Source organism: Daucus carota, chromosome 6 (assembly GCF_001625215.2).
Source record: "Daucus carota subsp. sativus chromosome 6, DH1 v3.0, whole genome shotgun sequence".
Taxonomy (NCBI): Eukaryota; Viridiplantae; Streptophyta; class Magnoliopsida; order Apiales; family Apiaceae; genus Daucus; species Daucus carota.
In genome coordinates this window covers 31,790,931-31,805,239 of record NC_030386.2, presented here as the reverse complement: position 1 = coordinate 31,805,239, position 14,309 = coordinate 31,790,931, and the positions used below count along the sequence as shown (strand labels likewise).

Here is a 14,309-nt window from a genome sequence, read left to right as displayed (position 1 = left end):
ATATAATGTCTTAACGAAATAAAAAATTTGGTTATCCGTATAATATATTTTTTCCATAAAAAAGAAACTTCATGTACTTATCCATATAATACAACTTATAAAGATAGTGAAATTTTCTACATATATTATTGTACATATAATATTATCTTTTATAATTTCTTGGTCAAATTTAACAACAGTTTAATTGCAAAAATTCATAACTATGACCATGCGTAGCGGGCAAAAATTACTAGTTGAAGTAATAAAGAGAGAGCTCTTGCACAAAATCAATCCATACAGCTTTCATAACACTAAGTATAACTTCCTCAAATGTCTATCCTCTAGGAGACTCTGACTAATATGAAAGAAAAAAATTGCCTGACATGTTTTACAAAGTGCCCGTCGCCAGCAGTTAGAGAAAAAAATTAGATGCTAAAAAAGATAGATCTGCTTCCAACTATGTGTAGCCATAATTCGAGTATCAAATACTTCACATCCACTTTTTCAAAAGTGGAATCCTCCACCTCCACCAGGAAACCCTCCTTCGAAATGGAAGGTGAATTGTTGACCCCCTCCACCAAAAGGATTAAATCCGCCACCACCGCCGCCCATTCCCATTTCTTCTACATCTTCCCCTTGGTCATATCGCGTGCGTTTTTCTTCATCCCCAAGTACCTGTAAGAAATATAGTAATGGTTGTTGGTATGCACAGAATACAAAAGGTAAGGTGAAATAAAAATCTTTTCCAGTATAACAGATGATACAAAGGGCTAGCAGAACATAAAGTAGCAGAACTCACAAAACTACTTTTGTTGGTAAATTAAGGCATCAAATAGCCTAATTTTTCAGGACCTAAATTCTAGCAAAAAGGACATAGGTATAAAAGCAGGCCATACACATTATAAATAATTAATCAGACTGGAAGATAGAAGTGGAGAGGGGAGAACTAATACAAGAAGAGAAATTTAGCAGAAACAAACCTCATAAGCCGCAGCTATGTCTCGGAATTTTGCTTCAGCTTCTTCTCTATTGTCAACATTCTTATCTGGATGCCATTGCAATGCAAGCCTCTTATAGGCCTTCTTAATCTCTGATATAGATGAAGTTTTAGAAATCCCCAAAATCTTGTACCAGTCCTTCCGTTGGCTCATCTTTAAAGCTTTTTCAGCCTTCATCAGTGTCTGACGTATTTTCATATCCTATAACATTGACCCTTGTCATGTTAGTTTTGCAACTTTGTGAAAAGTAAAGCCGATGAATTTGGGGGAATGCATTTCCTTACTATCAAAACCACAAAATTATTCTGACCCCGCATGATAATAATAATACTGATAAGACAAAGAAAACTGGGATAAAGAAAAACATAATGCAAATCTATATTAAGCTAATAACTTTTCCTTAATTGAAAAAATATATAAAATTTTAAACAACTTTTTAGAAAACAAATCTATGTATGGTATTTAAACTATCTATAATATTTTGTTGTCAACTATACCATGGAACAGTGCCACGAGAATAGGGATGACAAAAAAGTTACCCGATCCGTTTTGACCCAATTGCATCTTACCAAACCTGAAACTTTGGATTTGAATTTGGATTTAACTTTTAAACCCGAAATAGTTTGGACTTGGATTTGGATATTAGACATACCAAAACGAAACCCGACCCAAAACTCAGAACCCGATCCAAACCCAAAACCCGACACCCACACACACACACACACACACACACACAGGTATATATTGTAACATATATTATAATTACAGATATATATATCATTTATTTGTTATAACAAATTGCAATCGGAGTTCTTATTCTTCCTAATTCCTATGTTATAATTTAGGTAGTGATTATTTTTGCTATGTTACTGCAACACATCTCGACTCATCTTGACTGGCGATAACATTTTGTTATATTTAGGAGGTTGTTGCATGATCAGGGTTGAAGCAACAACTTACTAAATACTTTTTTTAGTGCAAAATTACAATTTTAGAATCGATTTTAGGTAAAGTCCAAGTATGAATTATTTTTATTTTTGTGAAATTCAATTTAAAAATTAAAAGTACCACTTACGTACAAGAAATATGATAAATGTGTTTCTTTGAACCCGAATACGATCTGAAATTCAATGGATTGGATTTAGATTTGAATATCTCAATAACCCAATCCAATCCAACCCATTGCCATACCTGCACGAGAATTTATTATAATATGATGACACTTTCTTATTATTTGAGCTTTTGACACTGACCTGAGGAGATTTCTCAGCAGCTACTCTCATATCGGCGACTGCTCCTTCAAAATCTTCAACCAAAAGTTTGGCCTCACCCCTCTGAAAAACACATAGAAATTTCACATAACCAATCATGTTAATCTACAGACAGCTAGAAGCTTTCAACAAACATGTTGCAAAAGACATAACTGTGGCTGACCTGCACTAAAGCTTCCAGAAGCTCGCCGTCAATGTTAAGCGCTTCTGTACAACTGCTCACAGCATCCTTTCCTCTACCAAGCTTAACCAATACTTTGCACAAACCAAGATGCAAATTTACATTATAAGCAGTATGATTAGGGTCCAGAGCAAGGGCTGCTCTGTAATCCTCCACCGCAAGCCGTAACTTTCCCCTAGATTCATTGTCTTCTGCCTGCATTAATAACTCAATTTTTAGTAAAGGATAGCATGGTCCCTGTTAACTCCTAAAGCAGTCAATAGTGATTTACACTTTTAGTCTTCTTCAATAAGTTTTTCAGTCCAAAATATGCTTTCTTCAATTCACTATGCTCTGGGTCTAGTCGGAGACCTTTTTGGTAATGCCTGAAAAGCCATGCATCATCATTGTAAAATAATGTTTGTTGAAGTAGATAACGTGCGCACAATTTCAAATATTCTTATTGTGGGGGCTAATCTTCCCCCAACTCACCCCACAGTTCTGTTCCGACATAGAAAGTGTGTGTTTGTGTGTCTGTGCACACTTTGTTCATATAATACCTATTACTCTATTAGTAGGAAAAAAAACATATTCAACAGACCTTATAGCAACATCATGATCCGCCAAATAATAGTAAGCACGACCACGAATAAGTAGTGCCTCCAAATTATTCTCATCTTCTTTAAGGATAAATCCCGTCTCAGAGATAGCACTCGAATAATCATTAACCAACAACAATAGCTTCACTTTCAGAATTTTGGCCTTCAATAGTAAGAGAAAGTGATGGACCATGTCAAAATATATACATGTCTACTAAGGTGAATGAGTGAACATTCATGAGGGATTACGAATGTTAAAGTTTTGATGGTTACCTCTGAGCATGCCGGAGAAAAAACAAGTACAACCTTGTCCACATATTCCAATGACTTTGAAAAATCACCTGAATTAACAAGACTGAGAGCAGTATTCAGAGCATCACGCGACTGGTGCAACTGAGAGAGCTCCTTCTCCACCGCAGAATTTCCCGGTTTCATCTCCAGAAACTTTTTGTAACTATTTTCTGATTCCTCATATCTACATATACCAGATATAATTAAGGATTTGGTTTTCAAAAAAGAGAGAAAGAGAGAACCTAAAAAGTTAACATCTCTTTATCATAATGCATGTGACACTTGCCTAAAATAGTTAAATGCAATAAATTTTTCGGAAAGAGCGAGCAAACTCATCTTAGCCCTTACATTTTTAGAAACAAATTTAAAACCCAGTAGCAACATTTAGAGGACTTGTCAAGGGTTTTGAACTAATTATTTTGGCATCTCAAAGAAGCCCAATGGTATTGGATAGATCACTATGAGCGGGTCTAGAAGCCCATAAATCTTCAAGTTCAATAATTTTTTACTAGAACACTGGCCCTCTACTCTCTGGAAGTATTATCTACTGGCTTGCTTGTTTAGGAGAAAAAATACTAAGAAGCAAGGATCCAGGTGTGTGGTGCGGGCATAGCAGGATTTGACAAATAATGTGTTATATAGGATGAAACTTATTGATAGAAATAGGCGTGTGTACTAAATTAATATAACACACAACGAACCATAGATCATATAAAACTTATCTAGGTCAACAAACTCTACTTCCTATATCAAGCAGAAAGCACACGAAATAACTCTAAATACAATAAAAGCACTTCAACTCATCTATTATACCAAATTATTCACCAAATCAAGGATTTACAAGAAAACTGTTGACTATTTCCGCCAGTGACCTGTCATGATTTTAAACCGCTGGAAATATTGGAATATTGATATACTCAAGTACTCCAAAATTCTGGCTGATAAAGTTAAACTAAGAGTATATATGATTGGAAGATCAGCAGTAGATGGTTGGAGATGAATGTGCAAGCAATAGTGTAGAAAGCATGGCAGAGAAGAAGACAACATCTATGCGAACAGTGATAGGCATAACAATAACTCAAAATAAAAAGATATGACATTTGCAAAGAACCTGCACAACTGGCGAAGAATGGAGGCTTTATGCCTGTATGCTTCAGAAAGAGTTGGGTCTGCCTCAATAGCAGCATTTAAATCATTAATTGCCTCGCTATAACGTTTCACCTTGACACTCCGCGAAACTCTCTCAAACAACTCAGCAACATCACCAGGTTTGCCATCTGCACATGGAATCTATATCAAAACCCATAAAACCCTTCTCTACTCTCTTACAACACAATCAACATATAATGATACCGTCCGAAACATATAATCCCACAACACTACACCTACCACAAAGCCCTTACAAACAAAATCAAGAATAAAAATACTCCTGCATCCTAAAAAAGCAATCTTTTTTCATTATTTTTCCTACCCATTAACTAAAATATGTGGGTTTCGTCTTTCAATCATGAATTAACTCCAAATCCAAGCAAAAGGTTCTTAACTTTCACAATCTTGACACATAAAAATTTACAGATCAGCACAACTTAAAAAAAAGGTTTAAAATTAGACATAATCAAAAAGCAAAAGAAGTGAATAAAGATAAGATTACCTTGGGCAGAGACCAATGGGTGGAGAAAAAGGAATTGACAAATACACACAAAATGCAGTATGTATACAGTGTATACTAATCCTCTCCAAGCTATAAAATCAATGGATGAGACTCTCCAAACGTTTAAACCCATCATCTTGCTCTTCTTTATTGATCACTTAAGATCATGAATGCAACAATATATACAGATATGTATTTATAGGTTAAGATAATTGGGGTTGTTTGTGTTTAAGGTTATGGATTTTCTGGTAGACTAGGAGTGGACGGAGATGGGTAAAATAGTTCGGCCGGAGAGTGTAATAAGAATTCGCTTGTCATTCCACGTTGCAATAGCCTATTAAATCTCTCCACGTGGCTCTAGTTTATGCAATAGCTATCTTACACGTTGCAACTATTAGGTACTCAACTCTATTAAACGATCATTGTAATTTAAGATTGATTTATTGTTACTTTCAAAAAGAATGATTTATTGTTACAGTTTTGTAATTTCTCTGTCCTCGTTTGAATTCTGGTATGAGCTAAAATGGTTATATAAAATAATTAACTTTATAAAAATTTATATTATTTTATACAAAATATAATTGAAATGACGATTTGGTAGATTATTTTTGATAATATTTTCTTATTTGTTTTATTTATTTGAATGACACCCAATAATATAAAGATTAGTACTTTGTACGTCTCTTTCATTTTTCGCAGTAGTTTTTACTGATTAACAAGTATTTTAGACCTTCTATTTTTAATAAAAATTATAAAAGTTTAAACATTAAAATTATTATGAATGCACTTATTTAAAATAAATTATAAAATTATATTTTATAAGGGTTTTGAAATGTGCGCCGACTCTCAGTCCCCGAACATCTAGGATGGAGGGAGTATTAATCTTTATATTATGAGCTAGAATGTTTGTATAAAATATTAACTATATAACAAATTTATATTACACGAAAGAAGTTTCTTTATTCAAACTCTTGAGTAAAAAAATAAATAGTCATCTATAAATTAGAGTTTCAAAAAACGCTTAGAGGTTCTTCAAAAAGTTAAGAGTCTATTCTCTATTTTCTCATTTAGAAGCCACAACTGAATTTTAAACCATTGAGATCGAAAAATCAAGGAAACAGGGAAAAAAAAATCGCCTTGCAACTGAATTTGGGAAACCACCAGGCACCAACATGGCAACAAATCTTCTAAGAAAACACATTGGTGGTTAATGCTGAAATCCAGAGTTCAGGTATTTCGTGGCTTAGAGCTAAAACACAACATATAACTCAAATCTAACGTTGCTAGTTCAAGATATATTGTAAGCTAAAACCACCATGATCATAATTAATTTTAATACGGTTTTTCTATGGTGTGCCCATGGGCACACACTAAGCACCAAAATTGATGAATTTGGATGGTTTCTATTGGTTTAGCCTTTTTGATAATGGTAGATCCCCCTGCATTTACAACAACCACACCAATCAAAACCCTCCAATTCTATAAATTTTAGTGCTTATCATGTGCCCATGGGCACACACTAGACAAACCCATTTTAATACTCCCTCCGTCCCTTTTTATCTGTCCATTTTGGGAAAAAAAACACATACCAAGGAATACTTGATTGTATAAACTTTTTCATTAAATACCTCTAATTAATGCTTTGAAAATGGTGGAATATACCTGCTTTATGTCTTGAAAACATGAATTCAACCAAGTTTTAAATACGTCAAGCCTTGAAAATTGAAATTATGGAGATATATATGAAAAACTATCATTAAATTAGTTTTGAAAGTATAAATGGACAGATAAATAGGGACAAATTTTTACTTCCAAAATGGACAAATAAATAGGGACGGAGGGAGTAAGCTGAAAGAGGCCTGAAGCTAAAATAGAGAAAGCACTGAAAATTATAACATATAGATGTCACTGATAAAGATAATCATATCATATAGGAGTACAGTGATAGAGTGAAATATACCCACTTTGTTTAAGATACAAAAGTACTGTCTGAATATTAAGACAAAAAAAACATTAATAATTACTAGGTGGCAATCGTTTCGTTTCGTATACTTTCGTTTCGTGTATTTTCGTGTTTCGTGTACTCGAAGGTGAAACCCGTATCCGCCCGTTATTAATTTCGTGTACCTAATTTGAAACCCGTATCCGTTTCGAATCGTTTCGTGTATATTTCGTGTACTTTTCGTGTATATTATATATAAAAATATTAATATATTTTTTAATCAAAAAATGGATTTAATATATATTTTCCTTTATAAATTTATTAAATGTGAATGATATATATTATACTTGTATACAATTCTTTATAAATTTGTTAATGTATCCACAATATATATCCACACATACATATAAATATATACTTTATACTCAATTATATATTTAATATATCATTAGATATATATAATAAATATAATCTACAAATATTTCGTGTACTTTCGTGTATTTCGTGTACCCCAAATGAAAACCCATATCCGACACGAAATCTATCGTGTAATTTCGTGTTCGTGTACTTTCGTGTTTCGTGTATCGAAAATGAAAACCCGTATCCATTTTTTTCGTGTCGTTTCGTTTCGTGTTAGCGTGTTACGTGTCAAATTGCCAGGCCTAATAATTACACACAAACATTGCACTAGCACTCTATTGGCAAGAGAGAGCCCCACAAAGGGGATATGCCGTACAAGAACAGATCCAACATCTCTTCTCCGTTCATTACTTCAATACACTGCAAGTAAACACTTGAACATTCAGACTTTCAAAGTTGATCTCATAAAATCAAATCAACAAAACACAGTATAATTGAAAGTCTTATCTAAATGTTCGCCAACATGTCAAATATAAAGAAAAATAAATATCTTCTCTTTAACTCAAGAGATTAGCTACGTGCTTTTAGTTTTGACCCATCACAAGAAGCAAGGGTAGTAACTACTAACTAGTAAAAAAGGAAACTCAAAACACATATCAAAAGATTCAAAAGCATTTACTTGTAAAGATAGGCTGCAATCCCCAATATTATGCACAGCAAAATTATATCGATACAAAAATTTCGACTTGATCTCAGCTGGAACAAAAACAAGAGACTTCAGATACCGTAGAAAAGAATTACACAGCAAGCTGCAACTGAAATTAATGATTTGAAACTAAAAGATTGGCAACTCAATCACCTGGGTAACAGTGTCCTTCAGTCTAACATTGGTGTTCTTAAGATCAGATGTTGCTTTGTCCACCTGTCAGATTATGACTTATGAGTTATTGCAACTGTTGAAGAACTTTGATATTTTGCTGTTTAAAAACAATAAAGGATTGGAAAGTATTTTAACCTTGGTGTCGATCTCATCCATCAAAGGAACTTGCCTGTCTAATTCCTGTAAAATTACAAAGATTGAAAATTAAAATCCATTGTGTACAAATTAACGGACAACAAAGAAATTCATCATACCTCATTCATATCCTGGGCCATGTTTTTTAATGTATCCAGACCTTCCCCTATCATCTCTAAACCTTGGTCCTTCACCGAGAATAACACAAAGAAAACACTCGTTAAAATGAAGTATTAATATATATGTCGGTAAGACAATGACATTTAAGGAATGGTTGTCTAATTCAAGGATAATAATTCCAAGTACATCGTTATTACACAATTTGAAAAGTACATGCCTGCTTCATTTTCCGCATTTCATATTCTTGCCTAAATTGATTTGACTCTTCAGATTGCTGGAAGTATTCATTATCAAAGCGTCCATCTATCATCAAATTGATACACCCGAGTGATCAATCATCAAAATGAGCTAGACCTGGAAATGACATACTGCATAACAACATTATAAAATTAACTAAATGAAGTAACAAATCACCAGAATCAAATTTTATTTCTGTGTGAGAAGCTGAAGCTGTCCATCCACCAGTATGTTTGGGCACAGCTGGAGTTCCATCCGGTATGGCTTGAATTCTATCTGGCAGTGCAAGAACCAAATCATTTCTGGCAACAAATTCTTCTGGTGAAAGCCCTTTAACCTGTTAGTAGAACAAAATATCAAGGCAGAAGCGAAGTTAAGACAGTATTGGTATCAAGATGAGGAAAAAACCAAATTAAAAACACCAAAAAGAGAAGGGAGTGAGATAGACAGCCATCACAATGTCGCTTGGACGAATAGCCTAGGCCACAAGCGATTACTTCTGAAACACTGGCATATTCAATTAGTCATTTAGGGTAATCAGGCACCATTAATAATCTAAAGGACCCAAAGTGAAGATTCAAGAATCAATCTTTTAATTTTATTAAATAAATTTGAAGAGGGACATGGATAATAATTGATTACAATCCTGGCATGTCTTTAATTGACGGGGCATTCACTGCTCCACCTCTCATTACCTAGTCTTCCTAATATACACTTCGATCAACTGAAATCAAGAAACCCAAAATAGCTGCCTACCCTTCCTTTAATGTTAAACACTGATTGACTGCTTAGTCTGCAACTGCAAAATTTAATTAGATACTTGTCTGCGCCCAAATATTGTTTCACTTGTTCCCTCTATCCACCAATACAACAGAGGTCCCACATGGTGTGTAAAATCAGGATCACAAAACGCCGTTTTTATTATTTTATTTTGTTGCAACTAGTTACGTATTCTTTGACAAACATACAATATTGGTCCAAAATCACGTATAATCTAATCTTTTACGTCGTTCTCATAGCTTGACTAGATAACTGTAATAACGATACACTATCACTCAACGTTTTGCACAATTAAAATATACCCAAGTCCTTAAACACTTTCATCCAACATAAAGAGTATTTCAAACACAGAAGCTACTAGTTAACAGGATACACGACGAGAGATATGAAATGCGAAATAAACCTTCTTCATTGCAAGCTTCTGAAGTTTGGGAACTTGCTCCAGCAATCGAGCTTTCGTTCGTCGAATCTCAGCATCAACCGCCACAACAGAAGCTCTGTTATTGCCATTAGCAGCTGTCTCCGCTTTCTGTAACACAAAATTCCACGAAACACACAAATGAGTATCAAATACTCCCTCCGTCCCACCAGGTTCTTTACGTTACTTTTTGGCACGCATTTTAAGGCTCCTATAAAGTATACTTATATTTTATATATAATTTTTAAAAAAATTTTGAAAAAAAGTTTGATGTCTAAACTTTTATTCAGAAAAAAAAAAATTTAAAAAAATATTATTCCCCTATCCTTTATAAGAGCCTCAAAATGCGTGCAAACAGTGAACGTAAACTACCTGCTGGGACGGAGGGAGTATCAAATAAGAACAAACCCTAGGGGAGTGAATAAAATAGTAGAGATAGACAACCTGAAGAGCGGAATCGATATCGGATTCGACATCGGCGTAGAGACGAGCGAAAGCATCGTCGGCGGAAACGGTGAGATGATTGCGTTTGTCGATATCGTATTTGTCGTAATTTTTGCAGATTACGTCTACTCGCGTCAAGATGTCGATCACCGTCATCTCTCTCTCTCCACCTTTTGTGTCACTGTGTGTTTCTTTTTGTTTTTTGAATTTGGGGTTGGATCATTTTCCCAACTGCTCTGCTTATATATACAAAGCTCTGTTATTTTAGGCTCTGTTTGGCTTTGGCTTCTAAAAACCGGATTTGTTTTATATTTTTATTTATAAATTTGTGTTTTTTTAACCTGTTAAGTACTTTATATATCATCACGCTTCAAAAGATTGAGAGCATGAATTTGTTTATTTTTTAATCTCTATATAGACTATAAAAGCGATTTAACATGATGTCTGGGATGTTTAGCGAAAATTAAGAACTTTTCCGAATTTTTTTATGTATATGAAATATTTTTGAGTGTTACATATTTTTTAGATTTTAATATTCTTTATTTACAGATAAGTCATTTATATTCCTGTTTTAGGAAAATATAAGTGATTTTTTTATAAAAAATAATGCTTTGCAGAGTTGTGTGATTGATGATCGTGTTGTATCATGTTCACTCTGTGTGCCCAGGTTGTGGGATGTGGAGCAAGTTTATAGCCCATTTTGGGCGCCCATCTAGCACCCATATATCTAAAATCGTAAGGTGTTCGAGGGAGGGTCTGAATCTTTTGCTATATTACAACAAAAACAATAGTAACTCCAGATGTGAGTAACGTCAAAGTTCAAACAATAAGACATAAGACCAAACAATGGTTGCAGAATGTTGCCTGTGATGAGTGTCTCTGAGGACATGGTGGTTGATGAGCTTCTGTGAAGCACAGCTCCGATGGATATGAGCCTATTAGGCACTCAAAGTTAATTGGATGAATGATGTAATCTGCACCATCCGTATTCTGATTGGACGCCTGGGAGATGGATTGCCATATTCTACACCAGGGAAAACATCCTCTCTAAAACCGGTCTCTTTATATTCATATGAATCTTTAAGTTTCTACTCCTACACTTGATCCGGTCCAGCAAGAGCCGCTGAGCCAGTATGTAACATTTGCTCCTATATATCCCTCAAAGGAAGGGAAGCATTGTCATTGAATTGTTTCTGGCTCAGAATGCAGCGCCCAAGAACTTGTTTTTACCCCAAGGAAGCTGTCTGCTGAATATTTAAGACAAGGCGCGGGTCCTTAATCACTAACCAGAGTCAGAGAATACCCAAAGCAGCATTAGTAGATAAATCTGTTCAGATTGGTGTTTAAATTACATCTTGCATATTTCTGTCAAGATTTGTATTAATTTCACAATTATTGAGAGTCTCTTCAAGGAGACACGAGAAAGCAATACAAAATCCTACTTAATTGTGGTAATCTTAAGAAAGTTAACTCTCTATGCTATCTGCAAGTTGTATTATTATCTCTAATAATAACTGTTGCATTCAAAGTAAAGTGGTGAGATATGAAATGTAATCCACAGATAATATACACCCTATAAAAATTTCATCTTTTCACAATCGTAATGTGTATTCAGTCTCTTCTTACTTTTACCCTTGTTCTATTTAGTTTAATCTCCACATACTATATTTTATCATGAAGAACAAAGAAAAGATTACTGCAAATTCAATAGTTAATCATCAATCTAACCCTCATGTGAATTTTAAAAAGATATCTTATAGACGTGGTCGATACAGCTCTGATTATACCTGTACACACTGCTTCAGAACATTTACTTCAGCTCAGTCCTTGGGAGGCTATCTAAAGGCTCATCAGGCTGAGAAGAAAGAGGAAAAGAGACTTCATGTGAAGAATCACTTATCATATCGCAAGCAACTGTTTCTTCGATCCCTTGATCCAAATGGTGTTTCAAGTGTTTCTGATCTACCTCCTACACTGCATGTTCAGGGTCCTCCTGAGGCAATCAGTGCTGGAAATGGTCAAAATGTGCATGGAAACCTAGAAAGCAGGGATACTTCACTCACCCGCCGCACCGCGCACTCGATTCTTGGGGATTCTTCGATACTCGGGGATTCTTGGGGATTCTTTTTATATGATTAATTCTATGATTAGTTGAATACTCTATCACCTAACTACCTTATAATGTGATAATTGTGTTATTAAATAATTATATTGTATATTGTTAAGGATATTAAACTTATTTATTCAATTATTTGGTTTATATATGTATATAATTCTTCAAATACATGTATGAAATATATTTTTAATATATTAATATTTGCCGAATCCCCCCGCACCCGAATCCCCATAATTTTAGATTTGCTGAATTCCCGTATCCCCGTACCGCGCACCCCCGTACCCGCACCCGCACTCATGCTTCCTAGATGGAAACGAAACCAAACCAAAGTCATTGTTATCATTTGATCTGAATCTTCCTGCTGCCACCGGATCAGATGATGAGCTAGATGTGGAAAAGTAGGGAGACAAGAAGATATCTGTTGCTGGAATTACTAACATCTTAATCAAAAACAAAGATTGTGATGAACTTAATGTAATTGGCCATCAGCACCTAGAGTTAAGTTTAAAACTCTTAATTTAGTATATTAGATTAAACTCATAAGATGTTACAGCTAGTTATCTCAGTAATGCAAAACAAATGAATGACTAATGAGTACTCCTTTTGCTTTTCTGTTCGTATCACTTTCTTTTCTGATATCCTAGTATTGGTTAACAGAGTTATACAAATTAATTTAGAAAAACTTATGCAGTGTGCCATTGTGCTTACAAAGGCATTCAAACTCAACTAAATAATGAGTTACTGTTGAAGTATTATTAATTAGTAGCGACACGTCATGGATGAGTTGTGTTTTGATAACCGATTGAATAAATTTTTTGAATATGATTGTGTGTTATTTGTTTAGGTTTTTTTTTTTTTTTTCAGGGTCTACATATTCGTAGATGAGTTGTATCTAGAGATACAATAAGCCGCTACTGGGAATTTCATTCATTCAAAAAAGATTATCATCTAACCGAAAGACATGCAAAGATATCTCCGGACGCTTAGATAATAATACTTTAATGTCTGATAGGAAAATACCCATTTAACACCTCCCAAGGATCCTGCAAAAAAACACACGAAAAAAAAAGAAGATAAGTTCATATACAAAATTATATAAGTTAAAAATCATAAAGGATAATATATCCAATAATTAAGTATTATAGAAGTGTGTGTTTATATTTCTGAAGTTGAAAAATTAGAATAAAGTCTAACCAAAGAAGGATCTTTGGTTGGACACTAAAATAATTAAATATATTTGATTGCTTCTTACAAGCCAAAATATACGCCATCATCTATGACCACCCATGAATGGTACAAATTCGCCTCAATCAAGGCACAATTAACAATTAAATCATTTATAAAAAAATTATGATATCAATCAATTCAATTTAAAAGAGTCAATCACTACTTAATGTAATATCTCACCATAATATGAATTTATCACGGTCAAATAAAATTAATGAATTTAAAACATTTAGAAAATATATTTATTAGCAATTACTCGGTAAACGAAAATTCAAAAATCAGCATCAATCAAACAAGTCAAATATAATTCAAAAATTAGCACAAATTAAGCAAGTCAACTAGAGATTTAATATAGCTAAAATTAAATACATCATTTACTACTATTAAAGCCAATTAAATAAAATTAAAAATGGCACCAATTATACCAAACAAACCTTAAATCATGCAAGAGAATTATTCAATAATATATTATTTCAAAATCACAGTAAGTGATAGCACCATCTCATCGACATTGAAGCACTTTTGTCACCAACAATAACGATATACAAACTCTAACTCTTACAAACTCAAAAAACACAATTGCAAATAAACTTGACGAACTATCCCAACGAACCAACATTGAATAAATTTTTTTTCACACATTTCATTGGAGAAATTAGAAGAAAAAAAAAACAAGTAATCACAAAACCAATCAAATATTA

General features: G+C 33.8%; 2 protein-coding genes across 2 annotated transcripts; both read right to left on the bottom strand.

Annotated features, from left to right (window-relative positions):
• Positions 1 to 213: 213 nt before the first annotated feature.
• Positions 214 to 5,281, bottom strand: LOC108193042 (dnaJ protein P58IPK homolog). The gene is made up of 9 exons (XM_017359608.2): positions 4,950 to 5,281; positions 4,410 to 4,575; positions 3,281 to 3,482; positions 3,010 to 3,170; positions 2,701 to 2,794; positions 2,412 to 2,624; positions 2,231 to 2,311; positions 960 to 1,178; positions 214 to 654 (listed from the first exon to the last, which is right to left on the bottom strand). The coding sequence occupies exons 1-9, from the start codon at positions 5,083 to 5,085 to the stop codon at positions 484 to 486; spliced, it is 1,443 nt and encodes a 480-aa protein (XP_017215097.1). The 5' UTR covers positions 5,086 to 5,281; the 3' UTR covers positions 214 to 483.
• Positions 5,282 to 6,823: 1,542 nt separating this feature from the next.
• On the bottom strand, positions 6,824 to 10,518 carry LOC108225091 (syntaxin-71). Its single transcript, XM_017399907.2, has 9 exons — positions 10,266 to 10,518; positions 9,807 to 9,932; positions 8,801 to 8,960; positions 8,604 to 8,689; positions 8,386 to 8,454; positions 8,267 to 8,311; positions 8,111 to 8,173; positions 7,931 to 8,007; positions 6,824 to 7,671 (listed from the first exon to the last, which is right to left on the bottom strand). The coding sequence occupies exons 1-9, from the start codon at positions 10,419 to 10,421 to the stop codon at positions 7,659 to 7,661; spliced, it is 795 nt and encodes a 264-aa protein (XP_017255396.1). The 5' UTR covers positions 10,422 to 10,518; the 3' UTR covers positions 6,824 to 7,658.
• Positions 10,519 to 14,309: the final 3,791 nt, after the last annotated feature.

Coding starts and splice junctions, on each gene's coding strand:
- LOC108193042 (XM_017359608.2), bottom strand. CDS start 5,085: ATGATGGGTTTAAACGTTTGGAGAGTCTCATCCATTGATTTTATAGCT. Junction 3,483..4,409: donor ATTCTTCGCCAGTTGTGCAG/GTTCTTTGCAAA, acceptor TGGTATATGTAG/ATATGAGGAATCAGAAAATA. Junction 2,795..3,009: donor GATCATGATGTTGCTATAAG/GTCTGTTGAATA, acceptor ATGGCTTTTCAG/GCATTACCAAAAAGGTCTCC.
- LOC108225091 (XM_017399907.2), bottom strand. CDS start 10,421: ATGACGGTGATCGACATCTTGACGCGAGTAGACGTAATCTGCAAAAAT. Junction 8,690..8,800: donor AGAAATAAAATTTGATTCTG/GTGATTTGTTAC, acceptor ATTTGATGATAG/ATGGACGCTTTGATAATGAA. Junction 8,312..8,385: donor TGGCCCAGGATATGAATGAG/GTATGATGAATT, acceptor GTAATTTTACAG/GAATTAGACAGGCAAGTTCC.